This window comes from Elephantulus edwardii, unplaced genomic scaffold (assembly GCF_000299155.1).
Source record: "Elephantulus edwardii isolate Elephantulus edwardi_28Jun2011 unplaced genomic scaffold, EleEdw1.0 scaffold00181, whole genome shotgun sequence".
Taxonomy (NCBI): Eukaryota; Metazoa; Chordata; class Mammalia; order Macroscelidea; family Macroscelididae; genus Elephantulus; species Elephantulus edwardii.
In genome coordinates, this window is record NW_006399931.1 from 338,340 (window position 1) to 363,337 (window position 24,998).

At 49.2% G+C, this 24,998-nt stretch overlaps 1 protein-coding gene across 1 annotated transcript in view; it reads right to left on the reverse strand.

Annotated features, from left to right (window-relative positions):
- Positions 1 to 2,223: 2,223 nt before the first annotated feature.
- The window catches only part of TSPAN33 (tetraspanin 33), a 23,917-nt gene continuing 1,142 nt past the window's right edge, over positions 2,224 to 24,998 (reverse strand). The window contains exons 2-8 of the mRNA XM_006896047.1: positions 9,287 to 9,344; positions 8,548 to 8,675; positions 8,170 to 8,244; positions 5,520 to 5,615; positions 3,413 to 3,541; positions 2,514 to 2,675; positions 2,224 to 2,325 (exon numbers count right to left, since the gene is read on the reverse strand). Of these exons, the coding sequence (XP_006896109.1) occupies positions 2,224 to 2,325; positions 2,514 to 2,675; positions 3,413 to 3,541; positions 5,520 to 5,615; positions 8,170 to 8,244; positions 8,548 to 8,675; positions 9,287 to 9,344 (750 nt within the window). The remainder of the gene's footprint in view (positions 2,326 to 2,513; positions 2,676 to 3,412; positions 3,542 to 5,519; positions 5,616 to 8,169; positions 8,245 to 8,547; positions 8,676 to 9,286; positions 9,345 to 24,998) is intronic.

Consider the following 24,998-nt stretch of genomic DNA (forward strand, 5'->3'; position numbering starts at 1 on the left):
TGGACCAGCATATATCTGACCTTCCAGTGGGTTTTCAAAGGCAATCAATCTCACAGGAGGAGACTGGTAGATCTGAACTATGTTCCTCTGGGATGACAGCACAATTCCTTACCACTGAGCCACAAGAGCGCCCTTCAAGGCCAATACTCAGTGCATTTTAAGGTTTGGGGTCAGGACAGAAAACAACTTGGCCTTGTGTTTATGTACCCAAGTTAGCCAGGGACGACAGGTCACCGTAAAGTTGTGGTTCCCAGGTTTGAATCCTGCTTCTGCAGACCCTTGGGCCCCATGTGAGGAGTGGCTGGTGACTCGGGAAGGCCAAGCATCGCCCCTAACCTGAGACTGTTCTGGGGGCCAAGTCATTAAAAGAAGCTAGAGGATAAATCCCTGCCTCTGCACCAAGCAAGCAAAGCCCGAGAGAGTGCACTTCTCCACGCCTCTCTCCCAGAACAAACAACTGTTTTTAAAACACAAAGTATGCTTTAAAAACTATTTGTGATGATTTAATTTTTCTTTCCGTTCTGTTACTAGCTGGGCGCCAAACCTTGGCAGGGACCCCAGGCAGCGGCTGGAAGGGTGCCCTCCCAGGAGCAGGGGCGGGGGAGGGTGAGAAGAAAGGGGTGAGGGGGTGGGGGACAGGACTCAGCTCTTGATTTTGTCTCCCCAGCACGGAGGTGGGGGAGTGGCTCGCTCTTGGTTTCCAGGGACAGAACAAAACCCCAGGCCAGAACAAAACTGCAGGACAGCAGTGGGCTTCCAAGACACTTCAGGGACAGCACCCCAGGGACCACCCAAGGCGCTCAGGGCCCGCCCTGTCCCCCATGCAAGGGCCAGGAGGGCTCAGCCCCTCCCTCCCACCAGCTGGGCTGCGGGGGCTCCATAGGGGCCAGAAGGCCCAGCCTGGGAAGCTGAGTTATCCCACGTAAGAATCCAGCTCCAGCTTCCAGCTTCCCCCCTTCAAACACACCAACACACACACACACACACACTGCAGATCCATACGGGACAGTTCCACGCTGTCATACTGCGTCAACTATATGGCTGCCAACAACTTCTCTACTCCCAATCTTAAACATTTTGAGTTCAGTTTCAACTAACTTGAGATTAAAAAAAAAAAATAATAAAACTAACATCAGTTTGGGGGATAATATTTGACTTGATTTAGATGGAGAAAAGGCTGCATTGTGGGTGGAAGGGGCCCCTAGTTCTGAGGGAGAGCAGGGGAGGAAGGCTTGAGTGTTGTGGCCTGAAACACGGGGAGGGCCCACCGACTCCCTTCTCTCTGTCCCTCCCAGGTGCCAGAATGGAAAATTCATGGAGTCCATCTTAGCCCAGGTCAACAAACTTTTATTGCTGTTTCTGGCTCCCCCAGCCCCGGCAAGTTCCTGCTGCTTCCAGTGTAGAAATACTGCTGTAGCTGCAGGGGATTGTGGGAATGTTGAATGGGTGGGATGTCTCCCTCCCCTGCACAATGCCAAGGCCAATGTCAGCCCAATGGGTGGGGGGAGCAACTGCAGACAGGGGAGGGGTTCAAGGGCACATATGGCTCAGTCCCGCTCTGCTGGCTGCAGAGATGAGGGACCCTGGTTCCAAACCTTTCTCAAAAGGGGCTAGTGAGCTGAATTTGGCCACTGCTGCACCCTCGCCTGTGCTGCCATGTTTCCATGGCAACGAGGGCGTAGCTCACGCTACCTGGGGAATGGCAGGGCGAGCAGTTGGTAAACATATCCCCTTCCACTCGAACCAACACATACAGCTGTCCCCAGGCGACCCCCAAGCTCACTGCTCGCTCCACCTCCTTCCTTTCAGGCCAACTGGGCTCCAGGCAGGGGCTGCTGGGGTCTGCTCTGCGCAGGCAGGACTCAGGACAGCAGTCAAGTCCCCACAGAGCCTGTGGCTGCAGGGCCTCCCTGATAAAGAAGCAGCCAGCACCCCCAAATATCTGTCTAAACAAACCCTGAAAAAAACAAACCCCAATGCTCAAGATGAGAAGCAAGACAGAGAGCTGCCTAGCAGTGGCGGCCTGGGCTGGGCTGGGCTGGGCTGGGCTGGGGGCCAGGGTGCCCTGCAGAGAGTGGGGTGAACACTGCCTTCTGCCTTCCTGGAGCTGGCTGCTTCCCACAGGACCATCGCTGGGGGCTGGGATCCACATCTCCACGTGGTGCTGAGTTGGACCCACTGTTGTGGGTGGCTGAGACTCGCCCATCACCCTGGCGAGGTGGCTTAGTACCACGGGTCAGCCCGGTGCTGCTGGTTGTAGAGCTGAAGCTTGATCTGGTCTTTGATCTGGTTCACCAGGATCTGGGACAGCAGAATTCCCACCAGCTGGGAGAGGCCAGGAGGAACGGGGTCTGATTTAGCACCCCACCATTCCCAACAGCCACCCCCTCCACTCCCTCTGCCCCTTAGCAGTGCCAATGCTCCGCCACCCAACTGCTCCCCAGGTGCCTTCCCCCAAAGAAAGCAGTCTTTTTGGAGGTTGTGGGGGCCCAGGGCCTTCTAGGCCAAGGTACCTGGGGGATGGCCAGGCCCAGTGCCACACCGCCAAGCAAGAAGAGGTTGCTATGTATCCAGTTGACCAGCTTGTCAATACAGCCATTGGTGTAGATGACTTTACTAGCTTCCAGGTAGTCAAGGGCCTGCATACCTTGGCCACACATGGTGTTGATCACTGCCTGGGGAGTGCAAGCAAGCCAGATGAGATTCCCATCCCCGTAACAGTTTGTCCCGGGCCCTTGCTGAGGGTCTTCTCAGCCCCAACCCCTCCACCATTGGGTGACTAAACCGTGGCCCTCAGGCCTGCCTGTAATTGTTTTGGGTGAAACATTCTTCTAGGTCGTATAACCCTGGTACGTCGTGTCCACTTGCTGTACAGAGGTAACTCGTGGTTGCCGTGATGCTGAATACTGTGACACTGATGTGTCAAATGTGATAATGGTTACTCATGGTGGACAGTGTTGGGTGGCGCTTCCTGAATAAAACAAGCCTGGCCTGGAAGCAGGAGTGGCATCCACTTCCGTAATAGCTTGCCTCTGGAAACCCTACGAACCTGGAGAAAGGACGGAAGTTATACAGGTGTCCAGGTCTTTTGTTCACAGGGTCGCCAACGACTCGATGCCACTTAACAACAACATGAAGGACACTGTTGGGCACTAAGAAGTCCCGGACTTCCCTTTCTCTGAGGTCAGAGTCCAGATCTTGCCTCAGAGCTGTCCCTTCTGATCTCTCAGGTGGGTGGCAGGGGTAAAACCAGAGCCACCAGGCCAAGGTTAAGAAAAACCCTTGGCAGCGGCCCACCACACTTGATTGGTTACGGATGGACGGGGAGCCTGCCAGTAGCTGCCCTAACAGGAACCGGGCTCGGATCTCTCTCTGGAGGCGGGACAGGAGGCCAACAGGACTCAGTGCTCACCTGGTTGGGAGTGGGCAAGCAGCAGGAGTAAGGCACGGAGCAGCGCTCGCGGCTGGGGTTGTCCTCCGAGCAGTTGAAGTACATGTTCAGGGACCAGTCCTTGTAGGAGATCCCTCCACAGCAGCTGAACTGCAACACAGACCCCCACAGAGGTTACAGGGCTCCCGCACCACGTGCTGAGGTGACCAGGGCAGCTTCAAGCCTCTGGTCTGCCTCTGCCTGTAACTCCAGGTTATGTTTAAACTCAGGCTTGACTCGTGAGCTCAAGCGTCTCAGCAGCCTTCATCTGAGGACACTGTTGGAAAACGTCCATTACTTTCTACGTCGTGATAAACTTACTGCAGTGCCTGACTTACTGCTGTAGGGCTATTCTGTTTAACACATTTGACTGTGAAGTCAACTGGGAGGTTTCTGGGTCTTCGGTTCTGCACAGCAGAGCCTGGGAAAAGGGGGGAGCCTGGGAAAAGTGGGTGCCCACATCCATCAGCTGAAATAGTCCTGAATGCCTTTTTCTTAGGACAGAGGGCACAAGAGGGGAGTCTTCCGTGTTTGGGGGCTGAATTCCTCCAAAGAGAACAAACAGAAGGGAAAGAAGGACTCAGCTCTGGTTTCAAAAACTAATTTAAAATGGAACTTTTTATCTTGGGGGGCATCTAGGCTGACTGCCTTGAGAATCCTCCAAAGACAGACCGCTTTGACGAGGAGCAACCAGGGTCTTAAAAGTTTGCAAGTGGCTATCTAACATAAGGCTATTTGTTTCTCCTTGTCCAGATCAATGCAGCAAAGAAAACCAAAGACTCAAAGAAACAATTGTCCAAAGGACTGAACGGACCAGCAAACCAGAGAGCAGAAGCAGGAAGTGCAAGGCTACCAATAGCTCTAACCAGGATAATAAGAGAAAGTCTGAGTGAAGCGGGGGAGAAACAAAACCAAATCTAACAAACAAACATGATGATGAGTCTGTAGAACAAAATTAAAAATAAAAAAAGAACAGACTTGGTGATATGACAGAGGTTGGTGGAACCGTGGTCCTCAGACACGCCTGAAGCCTGGAATTAAACCCAACTTCTAGGGATCAACCTCTCCCTAAACAATACACCTACAAAGCGAATAATAACATCAGGAATGTCTTCCTCGAAATAATCAACCACACAAGACCAAAAGGGAAGCATTCGCTGAAAAATGAAGCTCAGAGGCAGAAAGGGTCAGGACAGAAGGGTGAATGGAAATGGGAAGCCTAGGGAGGAAGTGGGGAAAGTGCAACTACATGGAGGGGATTACAGCCAATATCATGGAGCAACCGGCAGCTCGGGTGGCCCAGTGCTCAAGGAGATGTGCTGCTAAACCAATGAGGCACCTCTCTGCTGGTTCAAATCCACTTGCAGCTTCATGGGAGAAAACTGGGGGATCTCTTGTGGATTTAAAGTCTCTGAAAAACTGCTGGAGAGTCAGCTCCGAGTCAGTCCAGACTCGACAGCAATGAGTTTTTGCTCATGACACAAAACGTGTATAAAGTCTTGAATGGAAAACTAACTTTGTAAACTTTCACTCAAATGAAATATATTTTAAAAATATTTTAAAACAAAAATACAATCAAAACATTAGGGAGGAGGGATTGCATAACAATGAAAGAGTTTTACTTTTCAAGGAGAAGAGTGAATGGGGGAGGAGGGAGTGGGCAGGGAGAAAAGTGCAACAATTAATGAATGGAAATCCCAAGCCTCTGTAAACTTTCAAAATTATTAATAATAAAAAAGAGTAGATACTATTTTAAAATCTGTCCAGTTCATGCCCTATAAGGAACTACCATCTGTGATTTCTTATGTATCCTTTCAGGTTTCTTTTGCAAATAAGAAATGTATGTTCTTTCTTCATTTTCTTTTTAAACACAAGTGGGAGATTACCACATACAGTGTCGGTGTTCTTCCCATTATATTTCTCTTCTATCCTCTTCCCTCCTCCCAGAATCCATTACCTGGCAGGTGATGAGGAATCTTACAGCTCTGGAGGGAGAGTGAGGTGTCCCTTTTGACGTCACCAGCCACCCATAGCCTCCTAGACCACCTGTGGTAGGTGGACTCGGGACCCTACCACCCTTGGCTCATACCTTTTTCTGGCCAAAATCAATGAGGTTCTGCAGGTCCAAGTCATCGCGGTAGTGCACAATGGCATTGTTGATGATCTCGCTCACCTTCCCTCGGGCCTGCCGGACATGGGGGAGAGTCAGGACACAGGACTAAGCCCTGGATCGCTGCTCCTGCAGAAGTAACAGTGATCTCAGATCTCTATGAGGCCAGCTTTGAAATCGGAACCTTGTCCTAGTGCTAGAAGGCCCTGTTGTAGCCACTGTCCTGGGAGAAGATCCTCTGCTGTGTTTGCAGTCGCGGGTGGAAGCCACTGTCAAGACAATGCAACATTTATTTACTTCTATTTCATGCTATGTTGCATTGAACAAATATGCTCTAAAAGACCTCTTCAAATTGTTAAAAAGCAAAAATGTCCCTTTGATGACGAAGGCGCACTTGACTCAGGCTATGCTCTTTTCAACTGTCTCAAATGCATGTGAAAGCCAGATGATGACTAAGGAAGACTAGGAAAGAATGGATGCCTTTGAATTATGGTGCTGTCGAAGAACAGTGAATCCACCAGGGACTGTCGGATGAACAAACAAATCTGTTTTGGAAGGAAAACAGCCAGAATGTCCCTCAGAAGCAAAGATGGCGAAACTTCAGCTGAAGTACTTTGAGCAAGTTAAAAGGACCAGTCACTGGAGTAGGACATCACGTTTGGGAAAGGATGCGACTGCTGTTGGGTGCCATTAAGTTGCCAAATTATAGCGACCCTATGAACAACAGATCCGGACCTGTCCTATCCCGCACCACTGTCATCGTCTCTGACACACTTGATTGCCGCAGTCACTGTGCCAATCCATCTCATTGACGGCCCTCCTCTTTTTCACTGAGCCCCCCGACTTTTTCCAGCATGGTGTCCTTTTCCGAGGAACAGCCCCCCCTAACCACATGTCCAAAGTATGTGAGACAAAGCTTGGCCACTCATGCCTTTGAGGAACACTCTGGCTGCACTTTCTCCAAGACATACAGAGTCAGTGAGAAAGACAAACTTCCAGTAAGAGACGGACATGCTGGCAGCAGTATTGGTTTAACGACAGCACCACGTGCAGGGCAGCAGAGAACAAGGGGGAGTTTCATTCTGCTGTTCGCAGGGTCACTGTGCTGAGATGGATGGCACCAAACAACAATTCTACCAAAACACCCTCGTGGCACAGTGGTGAAGTGTTTGACTGCTAACCAAAAAGTTATTGGTTTGATCCCATCAAGGGCTTCCTGGAGAAAAAAACATCTGGCAAACTTCTTCCCTACAGATCACCGCCCAGGAAACTCTAAAGCCATCCTATCCCATCATGTAGGGAGCCCTGGGGGCCTAGTGGTAAGAAGCTGCGCTGCAGTCCCAAAGGCACACGGCTTGAATCCTCCACCTGCTCCAAGGAGAAGGCTGGACAAGCTCCTCCTGTGTGATTTACTGCCTCAGCAAACCAGCTGGTGGGTCAGTTAGGAATCAGTTCTGACTCAACAACTCACCACCACAACAACATCGTCCCGTCATATGGGTTTGCTATGAATCAGAATCCACCCAGTGGCACACAACAACATTACCTAATTTACTTCTTGCCAGTAGGACCGCAAAATAACTTGCTTGAAGCAAAAGCAGAGAAAACAGCTTTAGTAGGAAAAGGCTCTCTGAATAGAGGCGCTGACCTCCAGTGGGCATAAGGGGAATTGCACCTCCTTAGCTACAAAGGGGCTCTTCTCAATCATTTTCAGACTTCACTAAACTTGGAGAACTAGGTAATTCTCAATTAACGCCGAAGCTGTCCTTTTCCTAGTTGTCTGTCAGGCTCCCTTACTTCCTGTTCCACTGGTTTTTCAAAGTTCCATCTTCACAGTCCTCCATTCCGCCTCCGGCTAACTTTGCCCTTTGGGAAAGTAATACTGGATCTTAAGTTCCAAGGAGCGGTCAACACATAGCAGACTAGACACAGGAAACACAGCTCAAAGTCACACTTATTTAATCAACGGTAATTCGTGTCGTAAGGTCAAATGTGTATAAACTGCATGAAATGGCAATTAAAATGCTATAAAACAAAATATGTACACATAATCGAATAGAAAACCTGTGTAAACTTTCCACTCATGTAAAAAAAAAATAAAAATAGAAAAACAAAGTCACATGTCCTTCTCTCCTCACCTCTTTGGCTCTAATAAACAAATGTTTTCCCCCAACTAACAAACCAGCAAATAAGATTCAGGCAGTCTGTGGCCCACTTAGTAATTATATATTTCTTAGTCATTTGATATTAAAGTTTGTGGATTATTTAAACTTCCCCACAGTCCTCTCAGATGGCCAGAGCAAAACCCCTTAGGATCTTGAGATTGTCTTTCAACCTGGTGTTTTGTGTTTTTTATTTTTTTTTAAGGTATAAAGACATATCTATAAGAAAGTAAAGTCCCAAAAACCATGGGACAGACCTTTCTTCTCGGAAAGAAAGTCTGGAGGAAGTCGAACCTGGTGATACTAAAATCCGTTCATTCATATGTCCTTAAGGAGCACCTTTCACAGCTGGCTGCCTCTTGAGGGAAGGTGTGCTGGGGTTAATTAAGTGGGTCAAGTGTGAGCTGAACCTTCCACTCCTCCACCTGGCTCACACCTGCGGAGGCCTCTCGGCTCCCAACTGATACCTTGTCAGAGAAGACGAAGCCCAGGACCCCAGCGGCCAGCTGGAGCAGGAAGACCACAGTGAGGCAGAGGGAGAACTGTGGAGGAGGAAAGAGAGCCCGTTACCACGAGGAGCAGCTCCAGAGAGCACCCCCACGGCTGCAGGAGAGCTGGGGACTCGGCTCTTTTCTCAGGGGCACCCTGTCCCTGGATCCCTGAGGTGTGGGCAGCACTGGTTTGGGGTGAGGCAGAAGAAATGGAAAGGCTTGTAGGCACGGCACTCGTCTTTCCATCAGACCCTGGGTACCCACTGTCCTTAGAGAGGTGCCAACACAAGAACGCAAAGGCTGTGGGCGCCCCTCCCCGGCACCCGCCTTCCTGACAGGCCCCTGAGCACTTACCGTCTGCAGGAGGCAGATGTTCTCACGGAGGGACCCGATGCACCCGCAGAAGGTGAGCAGGAACATGAGGATACCCACCACGATCAGCAGAATGGCGGGGTCCACTGCCAAACAGGCCAGGGCTGCTTCTGGGGACAAAGGATCAGGCCTGGGTTTGAGCCTGGTGCCTACCAGAGCCCCAGGGGTGGGGCAGGGGTCCGACTGTTCTCTTTCCCCTGGTTGGGGACTCCAGTCCAACTGAATAAAGGCCATGGGGAGTTACAATTCCCTTCCCCAAGAATAAACATGGGTCCAGAATGGTTTGTATGGCATTTAAATGGCGGAATTTGTGAAGATTCTTTATTCCCTGGACTTAAGAGGAGGGGCTGCTTTCACTCCAGAATAAAATTAGAACGGTGCTAGGCTCCCCAGCCTTGAAAATTCCGTTTCCCAGAGACTTTGTGAAGCCAAGAGGAATGGAGATTGAGTTACCCCAGAATAGAGCAGGGAGGGCCCAGAGCTCTTGACTGTGCATGCTCCCAGCAGCCTGAGCCCCCTAAACCTCAAAGGCATATATTATAAGCTCCACAGGGGCTCAGGAGAGCCTGGTAGGATGGGCAAGGTGGCTCAGCCCCATGAAGTCTGCAGCCTTCAGCCCCAACGCTTATGGAAGAAGTCAAGTTTAAGGACCAGTGCTAAGGGAGGTGGAAGGGGCAGGACACAGAAGGGTCCTGTGGGATGGCGGGGTCCCCCAGCTCACCTGCATGCTTCATCAGCCGAGCATAAACACCCACAGCCACCATCACCATGGAGATCACCTGAGCGGACAGAAAGTGCCAGATTGTGAGATCTGGAAAGTGGCTTCGTAGCCCTAAAGAAAGGTAGTGGGAGGTGATGACCAGGCCCAGAGGTGAGACTTTCTCTCCTTCCCAGTTGTCCCATGGCACTTACCTGTCAGTGTTTCCTGTCCACAAAGTGCTTACTGGCTTTCACATAAAACCATCGTGTAAGGTCATGTTGGGGAGGAAGGGAGGGCTTCTGTTCAGGACAGATCGCCTAAGCTCCGGGTAAGTGCAAGCCTCCCAACAGCCTTTAATAAGGGATAGAGAAAGCTCCCCTGTGTTTGGCCGTACCAGCTTGAGAAAGCTAGCCACTTGGGAAGATGGCTGCCACGTCTGTTGATCTGGGAGTGGTCCACATGAGGCTGAGGTTCTATCCAAACCACATGTCCCACGTCTGCAAGCCCACCCTATTCTGTCTTCCTGTTTACTTGCTTGTACATAAATGAGCTGCAGCCCCCAATAAAGTTGAGCTGGATTGACTCTCTGAATGGCTCCCAGAGTGGTGTGTCTCCATCATGCTTACCCCCATCAGGGTGTCGCTGTTCATTGCTGGCAAACAGACAGAGACAAGGTCACTACTGCTGTTATGTGCTATTGAGTCACTCAGGACTCATAGCGACCCTATGTACAACAGTTCTGAACCCTACTCCCATTATCTCAGTTACTATGTCAATCCATCTCATCCAGTGTCGTCTTCTCCACCCTTCCAAACACGATGTCCTTCTCCAAGGACTGGTCCTTCTTGGCAACATGCCCAAAGTATGTGAGCTGAAGCGTCAAAATCTTTGCCTCCAAGGAGCAACTTGGCTTCACCCTCTTCAGGACAGACCTACTTGTTCTCTTGGCTGTCCATGGTTCAATATTCCTCTCCAGCACCACAACTCAAAGGCATCAATTCTTCTGTCATTGTTATTTACTGTCCAGCTTTTTGATGCATAGCAAATTAATTGTGAAGATCATGGCCTGGATCAGGTGCACCTTAGTCTCCAGACTGACATCACTGCTCTTTAGCACTCTGGTCCCTGAGAGCAGGTTTTCCCAATGCAATTCATCTTTTGATTTCCTGACTGCTGATGCCAACGGATTGTAGAACTGAGTAAACTGAAATTGTCTGCAATCTCAATCTCTTCTCCATCTATCACAGCGCTGCCACTTGACCCAGTGGTGAGAATCTTTGCTTTCTTAATGTTGAGCATCAGTCTACATTGGAGACTGCAGTCCATGACCTTTTGCTGCAAATGCTTCAAATCCTCCTCAGTTTCTGCAAGCAAGGCTGTGTCATGGCATAACACAGGTTGTTGATGAGTCTTCCTCCAATCCTAATGCCACATTCCTCCTCATAAAATCCAGCCTCCTGAATAATTTGTTTTACATACAGATTAAAAAATTACAGAGAAAGAACATATCCTTGGCACACACCTTTATTGATTTTGAACCGTGCAGTGTTTCCTTGCTGTGTTCTGAAGACTGCTTCCTGGTCCAAGGATAGGTATTACATGAGTATAGTCAGGCATTCTTCTCAAGGTTAGCCACAATTTATTGTGACCCACTCATTTTACAGATGAGGAAGGTAAGGCAATAGAAAGTTAATACGGAACTATGGTGAAGAACATGTCTTGGGAGTCAGTCACACCTGGGCCCATGCTGGGCTAAAATGCCAAGCCTCAGTTTTTATATCTGAGATAGAAATTTAAAACAACTCCTCAAAACCCTGTATCTCATAAAGTTATGCAAAAATGAAACCAAACAATGTGTGGCACAGTGCCTAGAAGCAGATATTTGCTATCATTTCTTGTGCAGGGACACAGAAACTGTGAAGTTCTGAATTCAAGTTTATCTGCATAAAAAAAACAACTAACTGCCATCAAGTCAGTTCCCACACACAGCAGCCCTGCAGGACAGAGCAGAACTGTCCCATGGGGGTTCGGAGGCTGTAAGCAGCCTTCACTCGAGTGGACTGCCACATTGTTCTCTGAGTGGCCAGCAGATTGGACTGCCAACCTTTCAGGTACCAACCCAACACATAGTTATTATGGCACCAGGAATTCTTCTACATCAAAGAGCAGGTGATAAAGCTAATGCAGACCTAAGGAGACAGCATGCTCTCAGCTCTAACCCTCTAGGTCAAGATGGTGTCAAGTGCAAGAGAGAAAGTGTGAAGGAGCGTATGCATGAGTCTCAGAGAGTGTGTGAGAGAGAGTGTGTGCGTGTGTGTGCGTGTGTGTGTGTGTAAAACACTAGCCCTCCCTCAGTCAAGGAACCTACAGTTTTATAAACCGTGATGCCGTGTGGAAGAGGAGTTTAGACATTCCAACTTCTTGGTTTCTCTGTAACGAACCAACCCTTCAGAGACCCACAGAAGTCCCCACAAGGCCTCTCCTGCCCCTGGGCCTCCAGGAAAGCAAGAAGCTCCAGTGTGCACTGCTCCCCCTCCCCTTGGTGCCCAGTCCCCAGGCTGGTGCTAAGCAGCAGCTGGCTGTTGCCATGGCAATCACCAAGGCCAAGGTCTGGCTGGAGGGAGTTCTTAGCAGCAGGGACTTGACCAACTCAATGGGGAAGGAGGTCGCTGGCTGGGTCCCACAGTGCTGCACTGAGAACCAGCTGCAAAGAGCCACCCCAGGGTTCTGGTGGGAGAGGAAGCTGGGACTTAACAGTAGTTAATAGGGTAAGACGAGTCTCTTAGGAGTCACTAGGTGGTACAAATGATTAGTGAACTTGGCTGCTAACCCAAAGCTTGGCGATTCATACCTACCCAGAGGCTTTCTGGAAGGCAAGTGTCAGGACCGACCACTGAAGAGCTGGCCTCTGAAAGCCATAAGGAGCACAGTGCCCTGCCTCCTGGGAGGTCCCCACAGAGCTGACTGACAGCTGCTACTGAGGAGCCTTTAGTAAAGCCACACCCACTCCTGATTCTCACTCACAGGAACCCTCAGACACACAGAAGAACCGCTCAGCACGTTTCCAAGGCTGTCACCTTCAGGGAGAGGCCGCCACATCATTTTTTCCATGTAGACGCAGATGGGTTTGAACCACTGACCTTCATCACTTCGTGCTTAACCACCGTGCAATCAGGGCTCCTTGTCCCTCAGTGTTGTTAGCTGTTGTTGAGTCGACCACCGTTCATGGGGACCCTGTCTGAGCAACAGACCTGAACCGTGGCCGACCTGCAACCACCCTTCTGGTCTCCCACATGCCTGACCTGACAGATAGGGACATTTTGTCCACCTCATTAAAGACCTTCCTCTCTTTGACCTTTCCTAGTCTGTCTTTTTCTAAGAATTGACCCCTCTTGACAACATGCCCAAAATATGAGACGGACTCTCGCCAATCTTGCCTGTAAGGAACACCTCGTTGCACTTCCTTCAAGATAGACTTGTTAGTTCTTAAAAACAAAATAAACCAGACTTTTAAATTCTTTTTCTTTTTTATTATTTATTTTTGTGTGCGTGTACCGTCAAATCAGATCTAACTGGTACAGGAGGAGATTGTCCCTCCTTCCCTGGCAGAGCATCTGGTGGATTCGAACTGTGCCCCTCTGGGATTGTAGTTGCAGTTCCTTGCCACTAGGCCACCAGAGCTCCCCAACTTTTAAATTCTTTTGGCAGTCCATGAGATATTCAGTACTCTTCTCCAACACCCCAGTTCAAAGGCATTGACTCTTCTGACATCCTTATTCAACTTTCAGATGCAAAAGAAGCAACTGAAAATACGTGGCTTAGATCAGGCACACCTTAGTCTTTAGACTGACATTGTTGCTCTTTAGCCCTTTGGAGAGGCCCTTGATAGGACATTTTCCCAATGCAACGTATCTTTTGATGTGACTGCTGTTGCCACAGGTGTTGACGTAGATTCAAGTGAAGTGAAGTGTCCTTCAGCAGAGAGACATTTTTCCTTGTGGACTCCCTTCATGGAGGGCCTCTGCCAGGTGTCAGGTATGGAGGAGACATTGAGTATGAGACACTCTCACCAAGGCTTTTAGGATCCTTCTCTGCTGGTAGTAGGTACAGCCTCTCCCCTGGGCCTGGTCCCATCACCTACCTCTGGCTCAGGACCTGACGTGTCCTCTACCTGCTCACCCTCACGCTCTTGGCCCAGGCGAGAGGAAGCTCCCTGTGAGTGGTGCATGGGGCCAGAGGTGCCAGCTGGCTTGTTAAAACTGCACACCCAGGCTCAAGCACTCAGGCAGGAGGTGGACACACAGTGTCACAGAGACCACGGGCACTCCCAGGACCGGTGGCACAGTTCTTGACCACAGTGACTGAGTTTCTGAGACAGTCTTTAAACTGACACAGCCAATGCTGTTCTGAGTATCATTTTTTGGAATTACTGAGAGATGTGTATCTGCTCTTTTTTTCTGTCACTTCCAGGCAACTCCTCATTTCTGTTTTCACAGGTTACATTTTAATTAGAGTGCACAACTTTCCAAATAGATGGTCTCTGATTCAAATCTAACAGCTGAGAAGAGAAAGAGAAAGTAAAGAGAGGCCTTGGGTCACTGGGAACCTCATTCTATTTATGGGCCTGTAATTAAGCACGAAGGAGTCCTCGTGGTGCAGTGGGGAAGTGCTTGTCTGCTAACAAGAGCGTTGGTGGTTTAAACCCACGAGCCACTCCACAGGAAGTGTAGCAGGCTGCTTTTAGTAAAATGTACAACCTTGGAGACCCTGTGGGCAGTTCCCCTGCTCTCCACGGTCTCTGTGAGGCAGAATCAACTTGATGACAATGGGTTAACGAAGCATATTCCACCTCTACTGTGCTAAACACCATCCCAACACAGGTGTCCCTGTCCTAGCGTCCACAACTTGTGACTGTGTTACCTTACACGGGAAACAGGACTTCACAGAGAGGATCAAATCAAGGCTTGTAAAAAGGGGGGGATTTTCCAGAAGAGACTTTATAACAGAGAAGGAGGTATGATGATGAAAACAGGTTGGGGTAATATGAGGCCATAAGCCAAGGAGTGCTGGTGGCTTAGCGGTAAGAAACTGTGCTGCCAACCCAAAGGTACAAAGTTCAAATCCAGCAGCTGCTCCAAGAGAAAAGGATGGACAATCATCCGGTGTGATTTCTTGCCTCTGAAAACCCAATACCCTCTAGAGCGTTAGCTAGGGGTCGGTTCGGATTTGACAGCACACAACAACAATAACAACATTCCCCAGGTGGTTCCGGTGTGCAGCCAAGGTTGACACACAAGCAGCCAGTGCTCTGGAGCAGACGCCAGCTATGCTAAAATCAGGACAGAGCGTTAATGGTAATACTGACCCATCACTGATGATGTCTCTCACCTGGCCCCAGCTGGGCAAACCTACAATCCTGCACTTCTCTTACCTGTGGGGTCACTCTTTGCCCTTCCCCACTTTTATTCCCACCCCCACCAGTGGCCCCAAGTTCTGAACTACTGCTCATTCCAATGTTGGGGTGGCTGTCAATATCACAACATTTGGGGCTAAACACAGCCTTGAGAGTAAGCCTGGGCAGCTACCTCTCTTTATAGGTGATGGAACAGAAGTCAAAAGAGGAAAAATGACACTCGATCGAATGCAGATGGGTGAGGTGGCAAAATGTGGACCAAAGCAAATTTTCCAATCTCAGGGGGTTTTAAAAAGTTTTCTTTTATATTGGAAGCAAGAGTAGCATCCACTTCCTAAACAACATGCCTCTGGAAACTCTATGGACTTTGATAAATGACGATAGTTATAGAAAGGGTTTAGGCCTTTTGTTCATAGGGTCGCTATGAGTCATACTCGACTCGAAGGCAATCAATGACATTGGTTTGCTTATAAAGTTCATATACATTGTGTTTCACACTATCTTTCATTCACACTGTTTCATACAAGCATTTTCATTTACTTTGGGGGTTTTTGTTTGTTTTTTCTTGTTGTGTACTATCGAATTGCATCTGACTGACAGAGGAGATTGCCCCTCCTTCTCCAGCAGAGACTCTGGTGGATTTGAACCATGTGTCTTCGGGATTGCACTAGGGGATTACCACTAGGCCACCAGAGCTCCCTTCTCATTCACTGTGTTTATTAAATGAATTACCATTGAACTATGCCCACCATTACCCTGTCTTTCCAGATCCCCACCAGATCTTTCCCATTTTCTTCAACCCCCACGCACACACACCAAATTGTGAGACCCTATGATTTCTCCCTGCCCACCCTTACTCCTCTGTTCCCACCCATCCCCCCCTGGCCAATCTCAATTTTTGCGACAAAATCCCCCTAACACAACCACCACCACCACCACGTCTCCTCTTGTGATGGGGATGGAGATAAAGACACTTCTCTCAAGAAAGGCTTTTCACAGTCTGGCTGGAAGAAGCCTGGCAACTTTTAAAAGCTAGATAGATAGAGTTTTAAAAATAGCTGAGTCTAGCTTTTAGTGAAAGAAATGTTCCTGGAAAGTTATCCATCAAATGATATAAAATAGTTTGCATGAGCCAATACTTTTATCCTTATGTAAAGTTTGGTGGTACAGTGGGTTGAGTGTTGGGATACTAACCAAAAAGCCAGTGGTTCAAATCCATTAGCTGCTCTGTGGAAAGAAAGAGATGGCAGCCTGCTTCCAGCTGTAAAGATCACAACTTTGGACAGCCTGTGGGACAGGACCTCTGGGAGCTGGAACTGGCTTGACTGGCAGTGGACAGGTTTGTCTGTGTGTAAGGTGAGTAGTAGCCATGGAATGAAAATGCCTTCTTCTTTGGGAAGGAGGCCTGGAGGTGCAGTGACTGAAGTACTGGGCTGCTAACTGAAAGGCTGGCAGTTCAAATCCACCAGATGCTCCATAGAAGAACGAGGGGGCAGTCTCCTCCTGCAAAGATGTATGTATGGCCTTGGAAACCTAAGCAGGGTCGCCATGAGTTGGAACAGACTCAGAGGCAGTGGGTTTGGTTGGTTTTGGGTTCTTTGGAGAAAGGGCTAATTCTGTGAATCCTGGTGGTACAAGGTTAAGTGCTGAGCAGCTAACTCAAAAGTTGGTGGTTCAAATTCACCACCAGCTCCTTAAGACAAAGACCTGCAGATCTGCTCCTGTAAAGACTGCTGCTGCTGGGTGCCATCAAGCCGGCTATGATTCATAGCGACCGTATGAACAACAGAGCTGAACCCTGCCTGTCCCGCCATCTTCAGGGTCTCTGTCCCGCTCAAGTCCGCTGTGGTAGTCACTGTGTCAATTCAGCTTGTTACTGGTCTTCCTCTTTTGCCAACCCTCTGCCTGTTCCAGCACGATGTGTCTCTCCAAGGACCGGTTCCTCCCGGGAACATGTCCAAAGTGAGTGAGATGAAATGTCACCATCCTTGCCTCTAAGGAGCCCTGGGGTTGCACTTCCTTCAAAACAGATTTGCTTGCTCTTTTGGCAGTCCACTGCAATTCAGCACTCTCCATGAAGATTACCCTCAAAGGCATCAATTCTTCCCTCATCCTTAGTCACTGTCCAACTTTCAGATACATACCTGAAAATACCGTGGCTTGGATTAGGCACATCTTAGTCTTTAAACTGTCACTGTTGCTTTTAAAACTGTGGAGAGGTCCTTGACAGCACATTTCTCCTATGTGGCACATCTTTTCATTCCTTTTTCTTTTTTTATTAATTTTAATGAAAGTTACCAGAGACTTTGGATTTCCATTCATTCATTGTTGCACTTTTCTCCCTGCCCCAACCTCTCCCCTACCCCCAAATTTGCTCTTCTCTTTGAAAAGTAAAAAAATTTCTTCATTGTTTTAAAATCCCTCCCACCGAGTCCACTCCACCGTTCAGTCTTCATTCTGGACTCCTATCATGACAATAATACCTAATCACATATCCCTTTTAAACAGTTCTCTCCCTCATCTGTTTCAATGCAAGTATACATTATTTATCCCATTTTTCTCAGTCTCCCCCCAATCTCGATGTCAGTCCCGTTTTACAACAGTGGCGCTATGCAGTATTTGTCCTTTTGGGACTGGGATATTTCACGCAGCATAATGTCCTCCAGGGTCACTCATTTTGAATAATATTGCATGAGTTCCTTGCAGCGTAGTATTCCATTGTGTGAATATACCACAGCTTCTCTATCCATTAGTTTGTTGATGGGCACTTAGGTTGTTTCCAACTCTTTGTTGTTGTGAACAAAGCCATGATAAACATGGGTGTGCATGTCTTTTCATTTCTTGACTGCTGGTACCATGGGTGTTGATTGTGGAGCCAAGTAAAATTACTTCAATCTTTCCCACATCTACCTCTGGAAACCTACAGGGAAGTTCTACTCTGTCCCATGGGGTTACCATGAGTCACTTGGGGTTACCATGAGTCAGAATCAGCTTGACAGCATCCAAGAGCAGAACTGAGGCAGGAAATATGCAAGATGAGCCTGTAGCTTTGTTGGCAGTAGTACCTAAAGGGAACACAGAGGCCAAATGAACACGTTCCCAAAGGCCAACGCTGGGTCAGTTAGAGCATCAATTCAAATAAATGTGTACTGGGCTATTACCCAAAGTATAAAATTATCTAAGTCCACGCTGACATAAACAAGCGACAAAATAAAGAAAGAAACAGGGGAGAAAGGACAAGTCTCCAGCACAGAAGAATTCCAAATTGCCCAGGTAGCTCTTCTGCCCTTGGGGAGATGGAGTCTGCCTCCTTACCCTTTGAGGGCTCTCCTTCTTTGTGACACTGACTGTGGTTTTGACAATGACATTGTCTAAGGTCGGGCCAGTGTCTCTGCAGAACGTCCTTCAGTTTGGATTCTTCTGATTGTTTCCACACGATTAGATTCAGATTAAACCTTTTTGGCAAGGATACTGCACACAGCATTGCGCGAGCAGGCACAACATATTAATTTCTATCACGGAAATGAGAAACAATTTTACTAACAGATGATATCGCTGTGAGACGTATGTCTCTGCATCTCATAAAATAAAAGCCAATCCTCTAAATAAATAGTTTTCTAGTTTCTCCACAGTATTTGTTTACTCCCTGTCCCTCTGCCTTCTCCAAGCACTCTCAGGCAGATAAGCAGCGCCAAGGACTAACGTGCATGGGAGAAAACAGAAAGTGGAAACAATTTCCTCCACTACTTTGTTTTTTTGTTTGTTTTTTTTAAATTGGGAAAAGACAGTCATGATTTGATATTTGTGAAAATACCCTCATCCCACCCCTTGGACGACCCCACTGGGGTCATCTGTACCCATGAGAGGAGAGGTCACAGATCTCTAGCCTCTAAAGCCCAAATGCAGACAATTATAGGACAAATCCTTTTCTCTTGGGGTTCATTCCCTCGGGTCAGCACAGCAAGACCAAGGTGGGGTGACGAGTCCTGAGTAATGACCTGTGGAGACTGCAGAGGCGTCTCTGTCCCTGATAATATATGAATCTTCTCTGTAAACCATAAGCTATAAAGGCATTGTTCCTTGGCATCTCATTTTAAGGGGATACTAAGGTGAAAGAGGAAAGAGGGAGGGCTCAAGGTTGGCCCTTGCTGAAACTCAGTACCCACCTACTGGTCACTCCCCTTTGTCCTCCCCACCCCAGGAGGACTCACCCTAAGTCTCCATGTCCACGGTCAGCAAGCGATCTCTAACGGCCATTTCCAACAGCTGCAACAGCTGCTTCTTAATAAGAGCTAAGGAGCTCTGGTGGTGGTGTTTGTAGCATGATGCACCACTAACCAAAAGGTCAGCAGTTCCAGCCCCTCTATGGGAGGAAGATGGGCAGTCATCACGAGTCTGAATCCCTGGGACAGTGAGTTTTAGTTTCTGATATTGAGAGCTAAGGGGTCAGGGACTGGGCAATTTACATGCACTCAAAAACACCCCTCAAACTCACTGCTATCGTGTCAGAACCGACTCACAGCTGACCCTCCAGTAGGTTTCTGGAGGCTGAACACTGCACAGCGTGGGCTGGAGATTGTCCATCTTTCTCCTGCGGATTCGAACCACCAACGTAGCTCCTTACGGACTACACCACCCAAGATCCCTCATACACATCACCTCATCCAAATCTGACCCCAACGCCAACAGACGTGTTAGCATCTCCGTTTGCCAGAAATGATGTTCCAGTAACTTTCTGCAGGTGGCTTAGTTAGCGAGTGGCTACAGAGGGCTTAGTGGGATTAGGCTGCAGCGGATTAGCGATTAGGATCTGCACGTCCCCAAAGCCTCCTGATCCCATACTCATTACTGCCATCCTCTCTCTGCCTCTCAGCACCCAGCACGTGCACCTTCACCCCAGGGCATCACATGACCAAGGGCATCACGTGACAAGGGACTCTGGGAGGGGGGAGACGGGAAGGACAGCTGGTGATGTCAAAACAGGGGTGGGGGGAGGAAAGGGTAGGAAAATAGCACCAGGAAGGCACAAGGTGGCTCCAGGGAAACTCCACTTCCTGGAAAGCAGGGCCCCCAGCCTCCTCCAGCACCCAAGCCCATGTCTTCCACACTCCAATCCAGTCAGCAAGGAGGGAGGCATCTGTGTCAAGGCCATACCTCTTTTTTTAAAATTTTAACTTGGGTGAAGGTTTACCAATTACATTGACTCTTCATTCAATCTTCCATATACATTTTGCTTTATAACACCAATTAAAGCTGATGGGCCACACCTCTTCTAGGCAACCTCTCTCCTCTTTTGAGGGCAGTGGCTGGGAAGACAGCTGAGGAAAGAGTAAGTCCGGTGCGGAAATAAAAATCTTTGCACCACTCGCAAGAAAGTTTTGGTGAGAGGGGTCGCCACCTTTAGTGTCTCAGTCCTTTCGATCCTTAATTCTAGATGAAACAGAAACTGTCACAGGCTCCCCTCTTGTCACCTAGCCTCTGCATGTGCTGCTCTTTCTGGGGCCCCCTGACCCCACTGTCCTGAGGTGGCAGTTTATCCAGGCAAAGATGGCTCTTGGTTTTTCCTCTCTGGACCAGGTGGGTTATGCTACTGGAATGGGACTTTCACAGGGCTCATTTCAGGGACTATCCGGGGTCGATCTGTTGGCTTTTTCCTCAGGCCATGGCTGGTTTTAAGTGCGTTATAAATGACAAAAGGAATCCAAGAACTGGCAGCTGTGTAGACAAGTAGGTGCCCGGCCCTGGAGCTTCGACCTGCTCAGAAGTCTGAGAGGTGCTGCCTCTGGTCTCTTTTTTTTTTTTTTTAAATTTTATTTTAGCCAAATTATCAGGGAGCCAGGGAGTTAAAAGCCTTCCCTTTCAGCTGGGTGATAGATCCTGCCTTGGTGAGGGTCTCTTTTTTTAAAATTCATTTCAATGAACATTTACAGAGAGAGGGTCTCTTTTTTAAAGGCTCTTGCTGGTTTCCACTTGCTACAGAGCAAGAGAGGAAGATCCTCGATGAGATGGATTGACTCAGTGACTGCGGGGGTAGATGTGTCAGAGACAGTAAGACTGGCACAGGATAGGGCAGAGCTTAGGGCCCTTGTACACAGGGTCACTATGAGTTGCAGGCAACTCAAAGGCACATAACAAGCTAGCAAATGGAGCTATTGTTACTGTTGCATTCCATAGAACCAGAAGTGACTTGATCCTCCAGCAGAGTGTGAGAGGCCATAAATCACACAGGATGAGACTGCCCGTCTTTCTCCCTTGCTGGTTCGAATCCTGTGCCTTTGGGTTGCTAGTGCGACTTCTTCCAACTAGGCCACCAGAGTGCTCCCCACACGGAGTTACCGGGAGGTCAAGAAGGCATGTTTGTAGCTTTTCAGAGAGATGTGGAGGTTTCATTCTCATCTTTGGTGTTTCTACTTTTTGGTTGCTGTACATATGGAGAGGACCTGACTCCTTAATTACTGAAGCCTTATAGCTGTTGGGGGAGGTGGAGAAGGAAAGAGAGGCAATGGGGCTGTTTCCTAATGTACCAGGTGGCAGGAAGGGTCCACTCCGTTGGTAGGTGCCAGCTGGTGGGAAGTGGAAGGAAAAAAGGGTCCCTTCAACTGATGGGTAGTAGTGTCAGCTAGTAGGAGGGTGCTCTGGAGGGATTCTGCCCAGGAGGGATTTTTTCCCCAGGCTCAATGCCTTGCTATTTCCTCATGGTTTCTGACTCAGAGTGAGGTTATCTGAAGCGGTACTACAGGGAGTCTGGGCAGTTCCAAAGGACTCGGGGACACCAAGGCAGGAGTCCTGGATGGGAGAGTGGACTTGCCGAAGATGATGCCTCACCAGCGACCAGGATCAGCCTGGGGAAGACTTGGGTGACACAGATTCAATTCCTCAAACCACCTGGGACTTGTGCTGCAGCAAAAAGAAAACATCCTGGTGCCATGAACTTGACTCATGACATGAGGCTTGAAGGAGAGGCTGGAGGCATGGCTGCCATTCTGGCTGGCGTGGCTTGGGGCAGGGCTGCCAGGTCCCAGGGGTACATGCTGTTGTTGTTCTGTGCCGTCGAGTAGCGTACGACTCATAGTGACCCTATGTACAACAGCCCTAAACTCTGCTCTGTCCTGTGCCAATCGCACTGTCTCTGACACTCCCCTCCCGATTGCTCCAATCAATCCACCTCATAGAGGGTCTTCCCCGCCTACACTGTCCCTCCACCCTCCCAAGCATGATGTCCCTCTCCAAAGACCGATCCTTCCTTACAACATGTCCAAAGTATATCAGACGAAGCCTCAGAATACTTGCCACCAAGAAGCAGCCCGCTTTAACCCTCTCCAAGATGAATCTGTTTTCTTAGCAGTCCATGGTACTCTCAATACTCTTCTCCAGCACCACAGCTCAAAGGCATCAATTCTCCTTCTATCCTCCCTAATCATTGCCCAGCTCTCTGATGTATAACAAGTGATTGCAAAGACAATGGCCTGTATCAGATGCACCTTAGTCTCTAGAGAGACACCACTGCTCTTCAATACTTTGGAGAGGTCCCTAACAGCAGATTTTCCCATCACAATACGTCTTTTAATTTCCTGGCTGCTGGTGCCAAAAGTGTTGACCATGGAGCTAAGCAGACTAAAGCTGTGAACAACCTCACTCGGCACCCAGAATTCTTCAGGAGCTGAAGTGGTACCACAGGTTGAGAGAGCATCGTCCATGAGGGAGGGAGGGAGGGGACCATGCCCTTACCCTGCAGGGTGGACGTGCAGTCACCCTTCAGTGAACAGTCAACAAACACCCCACCCACACAACCCCGCCACAGGGCAGGCACTGAGAATCAGAAATGAGCAAACCATCCCTACTCCCTGGATCCCAAAGTCTAGAAGGGAAAAGAGAGACAAGTACACTTTACTGAGGCCAGAAAAGAGGTGTGGCCATCAGTGCAGGTAACAAGGCGCCGTAAGTCTAGGGTGAGTCGCAGGGACTGGGCGTCTGAGCTAGTAGGTTCTGTTGAACTCAAGCCAGCTAACTGCTGCTCCGGGTGGCAAAAGGACCAGTAAGCGAGGAGGTGGCAGCTGTGGCAGCACTGATGATGTTCCTGCCAATATCTGTCCCAGGCTGATAGCGAGCGTGCCACCCATGTCTTCCCTCTGCACAGAGCGGTCTCACTCCAGGCAGGGTGGGTCTGTCTCTTAACTGAAAGAAACAAACACAACTTCTGGGATCTTAAGGCAATGACTCCAAGCCAATGGTCTGTAACCCAGCAACAGGATTCTGGGAACAGAATCAGAAGTCCCAGGCAAAAGAGGAAGTGAGATTTGAAACACGAAGAGGAGGAACTGGTCCCGTTCTCAGAGGAGCCGGCGGCTTTGAGTCAGGCTCCAAATGCCCCTTGGGTCAGGGCTGCTGGAGCAGGAGGTGGCTGCTGCCACCTGAGCCCCCTTCCTGTTCCAGGCACAGACACCCCCTGCCCTGGCTCCCCAGCAGCTGGCTAGAACGTGAACTTGTGCTGCAAAGGGATTGACAAACAGTTCACGCTTAGTGCTCCCCACGAAGAAAAAGGACTGTGACCAGGATGGGGCACCCTACAGAAAAAAAACAAACACAGTAGCCAGCCCTGAGCGGAGCTGGGAAGACAGAGAGGGCCCTTGAACTGGGGAAATCAGTCTTTCGACTCTAGCCCTGTACCTGGGGGGAAAGTGACTCTTAGAACAATGGTCCCCTAGGAAGGTCAACGACCCAGGACGTTAAAATTCTTCCTCAGACCCAGCCCCAGGTAAAGAAGAAAGAAAACAGGCCCAAAGTGACTTATTCACATTTTCGATAGTTCATAGAGACAGAAAAACTGTTCTCCTTGACAGGAGAAAGGGAGAGACAGAGACTCTAGCTTAGGGTCACATAGTAAGCTGGTGCCAGAAAGCAGAGGGGCCTCCTGCCCTTGTATGTGCTATTTCCAGAGCTCCAGACTCACAGTGACAAACCTAAAGAGGGCTCTGAGCATAAGTGCTAACCTGTAGAGAAGGGGTTCTGTTCTAATCTGGGGTGGAGCCAGCTTGGCTAGCTAGGTCCTCTGACCTTGACTGAAGCATTTTTGCCAAAGTATATGGGTCAATGGAGCCAAATTCTCTCCCTGGCTGCGACCTCTCAAAGCCATTTGTCTGGAGAGAGGGGAGAGGGGGAGGAGTCCGAGAAAATGGCCATGAACACAAGTGAAACAGATGCACACAGCTGTTGTCTCTGGGGAGCTCAGATAAGGGGGGGCGCTGAAGGCTTCAAAGGAGCACGCACAGTCTTAGCTGATGGAGGAAGTCGGAGTGAGGCCTGAGGGTCTCTGGGTCTGGCTCTGTGTCCTCACACTGCCAGGCCACTGGTTGGCATACTCAGAAAGAGGGGATGTCACTAGGTGGGGCTCCCCCTCAGCACGTCCCCATCCAAGGCAGAGTGTGGTGAGGGATTTTCTTCTGTGCTTTCCACCCTTGGGTAGAACCTAGGCCACAGGAACTTGGGTTGACTGGTAACACTGCTGAACGCCCAGCTACAATGGCAGCCATGCGGACCAAGGGCTTCCCCTAGACAGTGTGGATCAGTAGGAAAACCACCAGACCAGGCTTGCTAGTCAGCTGCTGGGCCTTGGCCAAAATAACTAACTACTAGGCAGTCATTCTTTTTCACTTTCTCATGAAGAAAATGTGGTTGCTGGGCAAGATGCCTCCCAGGATCCTTTGAGGGCCTAGTGCGAATTCTCTATTTCCAAGCAGAAGCGTGGGATCTGATCCTTGGTACTCTTACACACAACCACTGCCTTTCTATATACTGTAAGGTGTTGAAGAAAGACCTGGTGATCCACTTCTGAAAATTAGCCAAGAAAAAGGCTCTGATCACAGCGGTACAATCTGCAGCTGGTCATGTCGATGGTGCAGGACAGGTGGGGGTCGTTTGGTTCTGTGGCACGCAGGGCTGTGATGAGTTGGGAGACAATCTGACAGCAGGTAATGACAACAAAATTCTTTCTTGTTCTCAGCTGAGAATGTACAACCCCGAGTATGGCTGCGAGTGAGCTGTCATCGCCACCCTCTGAGATTTCGCTCATTTGTCCCAACAGGCTAGCACTTATGCTCTCTGTGTCTGCACTTCACACCGGGCCCCGTGTGAAACCTTTCCAACGCTGGCTTAGATGTCTCCTCTGCTCCCTCTCCTAGGAAACATATTTCAGATTCACAACCCCTCCCCCAGAGGGCCTCAACTTGAGGGGCACAGAGACCACCATCCCCTCAACAACAGCTTGGGAGTAGGAGGCGCTAGAAGAGGGGAATGGGGGTGGGGGACCTCCTATGCTCTCAA